The sequence below is a fragment of the Anabrus simplex genome, chromosome 12 (assembly GCF_040414725.1).
Source record: "Anabrus simplex isolate iqAnaSimp1 chromosome 12, ASM4041472v1, whole genome shotgun sequence".
NCBI classification, from domain to species: Eukaryota; Metazoa; Arthropoda; class Insecta; order Orthoptera; family Tettigoniidae; genus Anabrus; species Anabrus simplex.
The window spans coordinates 76856616-76868917 of record NC_090276.1 but is presented as its reverse complement, the minus strand read 5'-3'; the positions used below and the strand labels follow the sequence as shown (position 1 = coordinate 76868917).

Sequence of the window (12302 nt, the reverse complement as noted above, 5' to 3'; positions counted from 1 at the left end):
ATCAACCCTTATTGGTGATCCCACAGGCCATGGCAATAGGCAAAAAATTAGTCTAAAATAATAATAATAATAATAATAATAATAATAATAATTGATACGGAGTTACCCGTGGAGCAGAAAGAGGTTAAAGAAGGTGCCGGGGGGAATGGGTCTAACTACAATATTAAAGTTAATTTAAAACTTTGTTTTGTTTGTTGTTTTAAGGGGCCTAACATCGAAGGTCATCGGCCCCAATTTAAAACTTTAACAAAGCTTACATTTCTTTAGAATTTCAAAAATCAACAAATAACAACGTAACGGGTATGATTAGCAATTTAGAAATAAGTCAAGGAAAATACAATATAGGCTAGTGAATTCCACACAAGTCCTGGGCTTCAAGCCCCTCGCTTTCCATTCCCTGAGCTCTCAGCTCAAATTTACAAAGAGCACAAATTCATCCAAGGCCAGAAATCCCCCCTAATTCATGGAGCACTTGCTCCCAAAATACAACATCTAGACTTCAAGAGGCATTCAATAATCTTTGAAAAAGAGCTAACAGGCTCTCAGTTTTTCAAGCCTATTCAAGGCAACATCAACTTACAATTCCTGACCTCTCAAGGCACAACTTACAACAAGAAAACGATTAACAGGGGTATTTAATACCCAACCTACTGCGCCTTCATGGAACAAGAATAATGGCTAAATAAAGGGCCCAAACACAAAAGGAATGGAGGCGAGTACTTGCACTCCTAGATATGAACACTTAAAACCTGAAGGGCACTAGGCCGGTGAAACAGGGGCTATTCCCACACTATGGAGGTGACTTGTATAAGAATAAATTAAGACATTACGGAAAGGAAGAAAACCAGTTACAAAACGTAGTCACCTCAAACCAATATGAAGGGGAGCTCGAGAGGGTACATCACTCTCTATCCCCGATTTTCAGTTAAAGATTTTATGAAGTTTTTACATTAGCCGGCGGAAAGCTACATTTTTAGGAAAACTAGGTTACACAGTTAATGATTCGGACCTTTCCCTCAGGTTAAACTGCGGAGCTAGCAAGAAATAAAGATGTTATATGGCCATTACCTTGTCGGTGTACTGCTGCCTGATGAGAGAGGCGCCGCCCGCCTCCTGCTTTGACACATATACTAGGTCAGATGACGATCAATTGGCCAAGAGACGTGAAAATCCGCAGTTTATAAACCGTCGGGGAAAGTTCGAGATCATTCAAGATTAAACTAGCCACACCCTCTCACTTTTATTGGTGAATTTAAAAGTAACACTGAAAATCGAAGAAGAAGAAGAAGAAGAAGAAGAAGAAGAAGAAGACTGTGATTGGTAGAAACTTAATTACAGAAATTAGGGATTGGCTAGATTCAAAACTGGCAGAAATAAAAAAGGAAATATTGCCAACCCAAAAATAAATGAACATCAATTAGAAAATAAACTTATGAATACAAAATTTCTTTAAATCAAAGGTTCTTTCACTTCGCACCAGGGTGCATGATCATAGTTCTTTGGTAGTGTCATCTATGAGAGAATGTCCAAACTTCCTGACGAATGGAAAACAAAACAAGTAGAAATTCACACAGTTCAGGAAACTTCACAATAACAAAATTACATCAGATTTTAGTGGTGACATCTTCTGAGTAAAGTTCTAAGTAGGTATAGGTTTTAATTTCACTGTTTTACCAGTAGAGGAGTTCTTTTAGGCGCTACATTTAAATGTGCGGCACTTGGGTGTACCTCCCGGTACAATATTATTATTATTAATAATAATAATAATAATAATAATAATAATAATAATAATAATAATAGAACGGCATAGTTGGCACTTTGAGGTTTACAGGCTTCTACATTCCCTTCCGGCTGAACTCGCGTAACTGGCACATTCCACGACTTCTATTTTCCATTCTCATTGACCCAGTCCAGTACGCTGATTCAGCCATAACATTACACCACGGTCCCGTTTGTGTGTCATTTCCTCACTCCACTCACATTATCTTAATTACATAATCAAACAGCAGGCCTCATCCTCTCATCACACCGTATTTACAACTACTCTCTTGCCATGATCCACTCATCATATAGTAATTAAATCTACTTATAATATTAAATTATATACTCACAATATACCCTCACCTTTTACCATCAACCGTCAACCACATCATCACTACATCACATATCCTTCAGACTTATAAACTCAGATCACTCTATGACCAACCCTCGTACCACGCCAATCATCCTCTTATAAATACAAAACATTTGTTCCAAAACAATTGATCCAACAATGACTTAAACTCTTAGCCACCATCACTCCCATCACATCATCTTCATATGACACTACCTCTTTTCATCTATCTCTCTTTCCTTCCATCCTTCACTTGCTTACTCTCAGCCATCATACCTCACTTATCCTCGCTCATACCTTTCATATCACATGTTTAACAACCAAGATACTGCTCCACCATTCACTTACATTTTGCTAATAATTACCCACACTTCATTCTCTAAAAATACAGCTCTCTTACCATCATAACACACTTTACCAATACTGTATATTCAATACACTAATTCCACCTTGATATCATTTCAACACTCGCAATACATTTCAATATAACAACTGTGATATCTAAACAACTCCAACACACATTTCACCAAAACTTCCAATAATTTCATCATACCAACACACTATCAATAAAACAAAATAAAATAAAATCATTGTTTTATATCTGCCTAATAGAACACTTACGTCATAACACACTTAAACCACACCTTTTTACACTACTAATAACACTTCTAACTCATCATCTACAGATTTTACAATACATCTTGACCATGATTACATCAATTCCATCTCCTCCATGATACATTTACTATTAATATCATTACACCACTCACTATACATTTTAATATAACAACTGTGATAGCTAGAGACATTGCGTTTCATAAATCACATACTTTACATAACTAACTTAAAAATACCTCTCTCTCTTATAAGCTTCCACCCTCTTTTCACCACTATTCCCTTATTTATCACCACTTTTTTTTAAGTTTATACTTCGTGTTACGGTACCATCGTCCTTGCTTATCATTCCCCACATATCTCTTAAACTCTTGCTCCTCCCTCTGGACATATTCTGCTCTAGCTTCTTACGGGCTGCCTCCTCCAATTCTCTTTTACTCTGTGTCTTCATTTCTTCCCTGTATTAACTTCTCTGCCTTTCCTCTTCTCTGGCTGTCCCAATAGCTGCACCTCTGGTCCTTCTTAATCTCGCCCCCTTATCCACCACTACTTCCTTATCATTGTTTATGATCCCACTTTCACTTTGCACCTCTCCCTGCCTTTCCTCATTCATCTTACCGTTTCCCTTTGACTTTTCCTTATCTCCTTCTCTGTCTTCTCTAACAATGCTATCTTCAACTTGTCTTACTTCCAAGCTATTGACCATACTCCTCACCGTTACTTCCTCTTGTTTCAACTTCTCTTCTAGATCCAATAACTTATTCACAGTCCAAATTCTACTCCAGAAGCCGTTTGTCACTACTAGCTCCAGTCCCCTTATGAATGCTCTCAATCCTTGAAGTCTAGCTCATGTCATATGTTTTTTGAGAATTTTTTCTTTCCTTATCCCTTCACTTCCCATATCTCTCTTGATCCATATTTTCTCCCTCTGAATGTTACCCACATTTCCAACCACAATATCGGCCATCAGCGTGGAAAACATCTGAACCTTAATAGGCCTATTTCCTTTAACTTTCCCTATTCTCTCCACATCGTCTATGTTAACTTCGCTAAAATTAATTTTCATTTTCCCTTGAATTAAGTCCACCACTTTGCAAATTGTAAGCACTTTGTCCTCTCTCTTCTCCTCAGGCACACCATATATAAACAGGCATTTCCTTCTCCTATATTGTGTACTGGCTTCCAATTCTGCTTTAAGTTCAGCATTTCCTCTTCTAATCGTTCTATCTTTTTTTTCAGTTGCGCAACTTCTTCAGCATTGTTCCTCACTTGGGATGTTGTGTCTTCAGCCTTTTTCCGAAACCATTTCTTCATTCTGTCGAACTCCCTCGTTTGCTCCTGTATCATATTCTTGAGTTGCTTGAATGGGCAGACTTCTTCAACCACCTCTCTAACTACCCCCTTGATCACTTCAATGTCTTCCCAACTCATGTTTCCACTGCTAGTCGGACCGGGGTTCAGTTCAAATCCCCCGATCCATAGCATTACAATAATCACCGCCGCTGCCAGCATCATCTCTCCCTTTTTTCCCATTTCGCTTTTACATCCTCCTAATTTCACTAATTATTGCTTCCTTCGTCCCTGCCATCTTCCTATGATGGCCCTGTACTGCTCCGCTCCAATCATCTTCTAAACACACTTCACTACTTCTCTGCACTCCACTCCTGTGCTCCCCTCTCCTTCTACCAGGACCCTCCACTCAACACGACTGCACTAGTCAGACGCTTAGGTTATACTGCATTCTTAAATCAATTTATCCATCCAAATTTCCATCTTGTGACATCATGTTGCCCAAATATTTAAACATTTTCACTACAAGAGGTTCATTTCCTATTTTTATTACTTCCCTGGATTTTCTGCTACCTCTCGTCGTGACCAAAGTCTTGCTTTTTGCAGTAATAATCTTCATTCCAAAATTTCTCTGTCTGGCAAAAAAATGCTCCTCCTAGACCGGGGCCTCTCAGGGTGCATGCGCCTGGTGCATGCACTGTGCACGGTGCAAAAGACGACTTCGCTTGGTTGAACAGAGTGCAGACACCCACTCCTCGATTTGGAGCAATAGCGCTGCCTCTCTCTTTCCCCACGCCTGTCTCGTTCGCTCCGCCTGTCTCCCTCTTCCTCACTTGCTCCGTAGTGCTCCAAATCCGAGTCGAGTTGAGCCGAGTAGCCCACAGAAGAAGCATTGGTCCGAGCCGAGCCAAACCGATGTACTGTGCACAGGCAGTCTGCACCGCTGTTTGCACACGTGAGATTTTGGGCGTTTGAGAGGCCCTGTTCCAGACTAACCCGTGAGCTCACAAGACAACCGTTCTATATAAAAGAACCGTGATTAAAAATACCACTGTCTTCTACCGACACAATACCAAGCATTACATCAACAACTGCAGGATAAAGAAGCAAATATATAGATAGATTTTTACCAAACAGGCGGCATAATGGACGAACTGCGGCATACCATAACGTGCTTCTTATTAAATGTTCATAAAATCATTGAAAAGGGCAGACAAATCAATACGACCACGACGGACGAGTTATCTGACCTAATGAATGCTGCGGAGCAGCGAGGGTCCTCTAGTATTGTTAAAATAACTGATCAATCAAAATTATTACGAATGAAATTTCAAAAAAAGCAATGACTCCTTCATAAAGCACCATTCAAACATTACTTGCTGTGTCTTAAACATTAATAGCAGAATTAACTTGTGAATCCACCCAACCACCAGGATTTAGTCACCTGGAGAAGCCAACCCTATGTGGAGGGAGTGTTTGTTATGTGTTGTATATAAACACAAAGCTTCCGAGCTACAAAAATTAACGGATGCAATTAAAATCCCTGTCTCAGCAGGGGCTCTCTGAACCGAAGGCCAGTACACCGACTATTCAGCCAGACTGAGAAGAGAACTTAACAACGTACGTCTTTTATTAATGTTTCGGAAAAGAGAAGCTGTAATTAAAAAAATAGAGGTTTTGCTCCATTATTTTGTTCACTTCTTATTCTTCCTCGTTTATCCTTCGCTACGGCTGATCTCCCTGGACTCTGCTATCTTGCTTTGCTGCAGTCTGAATTTCCTGTATTACTGCTGAAGACAGAAATACATAACATTGAAGTTACAAAGTTCTTGACACGAAACAAGTCCCCTTTGCAACTTAATGCATGGACAATGCTTATACAGTACGTATGTATAAAATTTGTTGGTCTGGTGTTCAGTCCAATGCCAGTAATACATTGAAATAATTTTCTTACAGTAAAAAAAAAAAAAAAAAAAAAAAAAAAAGATAATGAAGCCAACTGCACACGAACATCGTACCATTCAACTTCGAGGCGACCGCAGTAACCATTGCACTAGAGACTTCGATCCCCAAGGGTGAAATTTATGGTATTTAACACTGAAGACCCTCGAAGTATGAGTGCATTTAGAGTTCAATATTGGTTTTACAGCCCACTATAAGCTCAGTATTTGACCTAACGTTTTAATATAAATGGCAAAGAAGGTAACCTTAACACAGATGTGAGGTCATGATTTTTAATACTTGCAGTCCTTATCAATTCCCATGTCATTATCTTGCTGGGTACACCTTGCATTTGAGTGTCCTTTGCGTAGTTACAGAGGCTCTATTGAGGACTTAAACTGTGTCTCAAACGAAGCTCTTCTCTGGCTATTAAATTTTGACATGGAACTTTAGTTACGAGCTTGAGATGGTAGTTGTATATATTGTAAATAATATTGTATTCATCATACGCTAAATAATAAATAAATCTTGCTGGGTAATTTGTTCAGCACGAAACATTTTTCTTGGAATATCACGGATCACTACACAACTTGTGAACAAAGAATAGTATTGTAACACTGATGACAACCTTGCACAGATGCTTTGAGTTGCCTGAACATCAGAAAGGTGAGATGTGTATACAGTATAATCCTGAATACAACCCACATTTTTTTTTTCTTCCAGAAATACTGCCTCTAAAATCAGATGCAGGTCATATCTAAGCCTTTTGTATCGTGGTCTCATAATACATTGTTTCAAATGCGTAGCAATGCGGCAACAGCAGTTTCTTCTCACGCAACTTGGCAACGGCCAAAATTTTGCTGTGTCCCTCCCTTCTAAGTTATTAGAACCAAACGGTGTGCCAGCTGGTTCTCAGTGAAGAAGCATCAGTGGTAACAAGTGATGAATTCAAGAAAGCTTTTGCAGACATTTCCTGTGAGTGTGAAACTTAAAGTTGTGATGGAAGCTGAAACCATCGGAAATCGTGCTGCCGGCAGAAAATACGAAATTGACGAATCAAGTAATGACGACTGCAGGAAAAAGGAGAGGTGACAACAGAGCTTTCCGAGGACACATTGCACAGGGTCTCGAAATTGTAAAACAGCTTTATAAATATGTGACAAAGACATGAACTAGGTTATGGTGTATCTACTGAAAAATGTGAACTAAAATCGTGATCACAAAGGAACTTAAAAGAAAAGGGGGAATTCCTTGCAGCCATGGGTGAATAGTGAACATGTATTTCAGAATGTGGTGCCTAAAACATAGTCTATCACAGTTGTGTTATTTGCTGACCAGATGCCCGTGTATTTCAAAATTCCATTAGACAATACGGTTCACATTGAGGGCTCTAAAAACATCAGCATCAGAATATGTGGTAATGGAAAGCAATGTTGCACAGTGATATTATGCATGTTAGCTGACAATAACGAAATTCCTCTGTTTGTGGTTCTGGAATAAAGAGGACGGAGGGGGGAGTGACCGACTTCCAAAAGGAAACTTGCTGTCTGTTTCCATTTTCATTCAAACCCAAGAATCCACCTGGATTGAGGGCCAGATAAAATGTTTGTCAACATCACCTGGGAGCTTCACTGCAGAAGCCAAGCACGCTTGCACTTCACACTTATTGTAGGATGCTAAAGGGTTTATTGTGTCACCTATTCAATACATTACAAATTTTTAAACACTTAGGAATTTATTAAATCCATTTGAGACGTGTTTCACCCTTCATTGAGGGCATCATCAGTCATAGTACCTCCTCGAGGCTTAAATCGGGTCCTGATTAGTAAATAAATTGTAACATTAAGATACATTACAAAGGGAAAGTCACAGTTAAACAATATAAGTTTATAGACACAGAAGTCGCCAACAATGCGTAAAATCACTGGGTATTTTAGCAGAGTCCAGCAGTGGTGGTCCGAAGAATAATTGACGCTACACCTGCACATCACACTTATTGTGCGCAGACTACAATTACCATCATAATTTTAAAAAATTTAAAAAGTATATACATACATACATACATACACACATACATACATACATACATAGATACATACATACATACATCGTCATCATCCTCATTCCGAGTACCCTTCTGCCATTGTTCCCAACTGTTTGTACCAGCAATCATTCTTGCTACTTTCATGTCTGTTACTTCTAACTTATGAATAAGATATCCTGAGTCCACCCAGCTTTCACTCCCGTAAAGCAAAGTTGGTCTGAAAACACACAGATGAAAAGATAATTTCGTCTGGGAGCTGACTTCTTTCTTACAGAATACTGCTGATCGCAACTGCGAGCTCACTGCATTAGCTTTACTACACCTTGATTCAATCTCACTATATTACCATCCTGGGAGAGAGATAGATAGATAGATAGATAGATAAGAAATGGGTGAGCCCTGTTTTCGCAGAGCTCCACACGTAGGTCTATGAAGACCCTTTGTGCCCCTTGAACGGGTTTGCCTAGTCCAGCCCTAGTGCTCCTATAAAGGATACCAGTGTCCGCATCCTGGGAGAACACACAACCTAAATACTTGAAATTATCGACCTGTTCTAGCTTTGTATCACCAATTTGACATTCAATACTGTTGAATTTCTTACCTACTGACATCAATTTAGTCTTCGAGAGGCTAATTTTCATACCATACTCATTGCAACTATTTTCAAGTTCCAAGATATTAGACTGCAGGCTTTCGGCACAGTCTGCCAATAAGACCAAGTTGTCAGCATAGGCCAGACTGCTTAGTATATTTCCACCTAAATGAATCCCTCCCTGCCATTTTATACCTTTCAGCAGATGATCCATGTAAACTACAAACAGCAAAGGTGAAAGATTACAGCCTTGTCTAACCCCTGTAAGTACCCTGAACCAAGAACTCATTCTACCATCAATTCTTACTGAAGTCCAATTGTCAACATAAATGCCTTTGATTGATTTTAATAATCTACCTTTAATTCCATAGTCCCCCAGTATAGTGAACATCTTTTCCCTCGGTACCCTGTCAAATGCTTTCTCTAGATCTACGAAACATAAACACAACTGCCTATTCCTCTCGTAGCATTTTTCACTTACCTGGAGCATACCGAAAATCTGATCCTGAAGCCTCTCTGTGGTCTGAAACCACACTGGTTTTCATCCAACTTCCTCTCAACGACTGATCGCACCCTCCCTTCCAAGATGCCAGTGAATACTTTGCCTGGTATACTAATCAATGAGATAACTCGATAGTTGTTGCAATCCTTCCTGTTCCCTTGCTTATAGATAGGTGCAATTACTGCTTTTGCCCAATCTGAAGGTACCTTACCAACATTCCACGCTAAGTTTACTGCTCTATGAAGCCATTTCATCCCTGCCTTCCCACTATACTTCACCATTTCAGGTCTAATTTCATCTATTCCTGCTGCTTTATGACAATGGAGTTTTTTTTACCATCTTTTCCACTTCCTCAAGCATAATTTCACCAACATCATTTTCCTCCTCCCCATGAGCTTGGCTGTTTGCAACACCACCAGATGATTTCCTTTTACATTGAGAAGATGTTCAAAATATTCCCTCCACCTCTCCAGTGATCGATTATGAGTTCACCTGAATTACTCAAAACACTGTTCATTTCCTTTATTGCTCCCTTCCTAAGATACTTTATTACTGTCCAGAAAGGTTTCCCTGCTGCTTGACCTAGCCTTTCCAGGTTATTACCAAAATCTTCCCAGGACTTCTTTTGGGATTGAACAACTATTTGTTTCGCTCTGTTTCTTTCATCTACGTACAAATCCCTGTCTGCCTCGGCCCTTGTTTGGAGCCATTTCTGATAAGCCTTCTTTTTACGTTTACAGGCTGCTCTCACTTCATCATTTTACCAAGATGTTCGCCTTTTCCCATCCTTACACACAGTTGTTCCTAGGCATTCCCTTCCTGTTTCTACTACAGCATCCCTGTATGCCACCCATTCATTTCTACTGTATATCCTGAACCTGCTTACTGTCTACTGTTCGAAACTTCTCACTAATCATATCCATGTACTTCTGTCTAATTTCCTCGTCCTGGAGATTGTCTACCCTTATTCGTTTGCAGACAGATTTCACTTTCTCTACCCTAGGCCTAGAGATACTTAGTTCACTACAGATCAGATAGTGGTCTGTACCATTGAAAAAACCCCGAAAAACTCGTAAAATTTCCTGAATTCAAAGTCTGTTAAGTTATAGTCTATTATGGATCTGGTACCCCTAGCCTCCCATGTGTGCTTCCAATATCTTCCCCACATTCAACAATCACCCTTTCGTATCCTTCAGTTCTATTCCCAACTCTCGCATTGAAATCGCCCATGAGCACTATTCTATCCTTGCTGTTGACCCTGACCACGATGTCACTCAATGCTTCATAAAACTTGTCAACTTCTTCCTCATCTGCACCCTCACATGGTGAATACACGGACACAATTCTTGTCCTAATTCCTCCCACTGACAAATCTACCCACATCATTCGCTCATTTACGTTCCCAACAGAAACTATGTTGTGTGCAATGGTATTCCTGATAAAGAGCCCTACCCCAGACTCTGCCCTTCCCTTTCTAACACCCGTCAATTACACTTTATAATCTCCTATCTCTTCCTCATTATCTCCCCTTACCCAAATATTACTTACTCCTAGCACATTCAGATGCATCCTCTTTGCTGACTCAGCCAGTTCTACTTTCTTTCTTCCATAAGCCCCATTAATATTAATAGCTCCCCATCGAATTCCATTTCGTTTGCCAAGTTGTTTCCAAGAAGTCTCTCGCCTGTCAAATGGGAGTGGGACTCCATTACTCCCATAGGTCCGAGCTTGCTTAAAATGTTCTGAGCTCGGTAAATTCATGAAGCAGGATGCTGCCCTACTTGCACATAGTCCAAGTGAGGATCTCTCCTCTAACGGGTTATGGACCACCGGTGAATTGTATAGTCCTAGCCGCCTGAGCACAAGGAAGGCCATGACTCAGAATATGTCCGAGATGGCCACTCCCATTCCATAGCAACTGGTATCCCGAATGTCATGACCACTTACTAGGCCACCCAGCCATTGCCCATGGTTCACGAACTAGGACGTGACTACAGTAACCCACAAACATGAAGTAAGAAAAGAATAAAGTGATCTTGCCACAATTGCAGGACAGCGGGTGAATGTTTGTGTGAACCCACCTTTCAATGTCACACTGAAACAGCTGTACATTGAGTGGATGGTGTCTGCCGGTGATCATGCACCGACACCAACTTGATGAGTGAAATGATCTGAGGTGGAACTTTTATTCAAATTGGATAAAGACTGCATGGGCAACGACTTGGTGGGGAAAATTTCTAGAAATGGAGAATTCTGAATTCTATGGATGATAGTGAGAATGCCTATGTGTGGGAAGGCGATAATGAAGAAAGTTCTAATGCTGGTACCTCTGTGGACTGTAGAATTGTACACTGAATTAATTTTATTACTCATTTATATTGTGATTTTATTATTTGTAGAGAGTCTGAAATAATAATTTTTGTAACATATATGCAGAAATTTAATAAAACTGGTAAGTAAACATGATATTTTTTCCACCTATTTTGGCATTAGAAATTAAGGGTGTGGCGGGTGATATTTAAAATGATATGGTACTTTTCAATTCTCCACACACCAAACTTTAATAAATAAAACGTAACTTTCATTCTATTCAAAACAAATGTAAAGAAACAAACCCTGTAATTTGCAAAGATGCCCGCTGGATATGGAGGCTGCCATAGAACGAGAAGAGTTGTCTCGTTGCGGAACCATACGATGAACTTGCCAGGGGTATTAGGTTCTGTTAAAAAAAAAACAATCTCCATTAAAAATATTACACTCAGAAAATTAAGAACACTTATTTCATATCCAACATTTTTTTTGTATTAATATGGAAGATCAATGTCTAGTTGATAGGGTTGTGTGTGGTAAGCGGAGAGGGGTAGTTATCTCAAGATTAAGGTTATAGACATGATATAGGTTTTTGGACTTGTGCCATGTCAAGAAAATAAGGCAAAATTATTTATGTTTAACAGAGAACTTTGCTCTGAATCTTCAGAAGAAAACTTACTGTTCATTTTTGCCGGTAGTGGCCGATTTCTTTATGGAGCATTTTGTGGAGGAAGCTATTGCTTTAGCGCCCATTAAACCTATTATTTGCTGGAGATATGTTGACGATACATTTATAGTCTGTACAGAGGGTCCTGGCAAACTTCATCTATTTCTAAACCACCTAAATCAGTAATATCCTTCAATTAAATTCACAATGGAGATGGAGTCAGACGGA

At 39.6% G+C, this 12302-nt stretch overlaps 1 protein-coding gene across 1 annotated transcript in view; it reads right to left on the bottom strand.

Moving 5' to 3' along the window:
- Window positions 1–12302, bottom strand: part of Ptp10D (Protein tyrosine phosphatase 10D) — a 398723-nt gene that overhangs the window by 193778 nt on the left and 192643 nt on the right. Inside the window, exon 5 of the mRNA XM_067156405.2 lies at window positions 11713–11816. Within this exon, the coding sequence (XP_067012506.2) occupies window positions 11713–11816 (104 nt within the window). The remainder of the gene's footprint in view (window positions 1–11712; window positions 11817–12302) is intronic.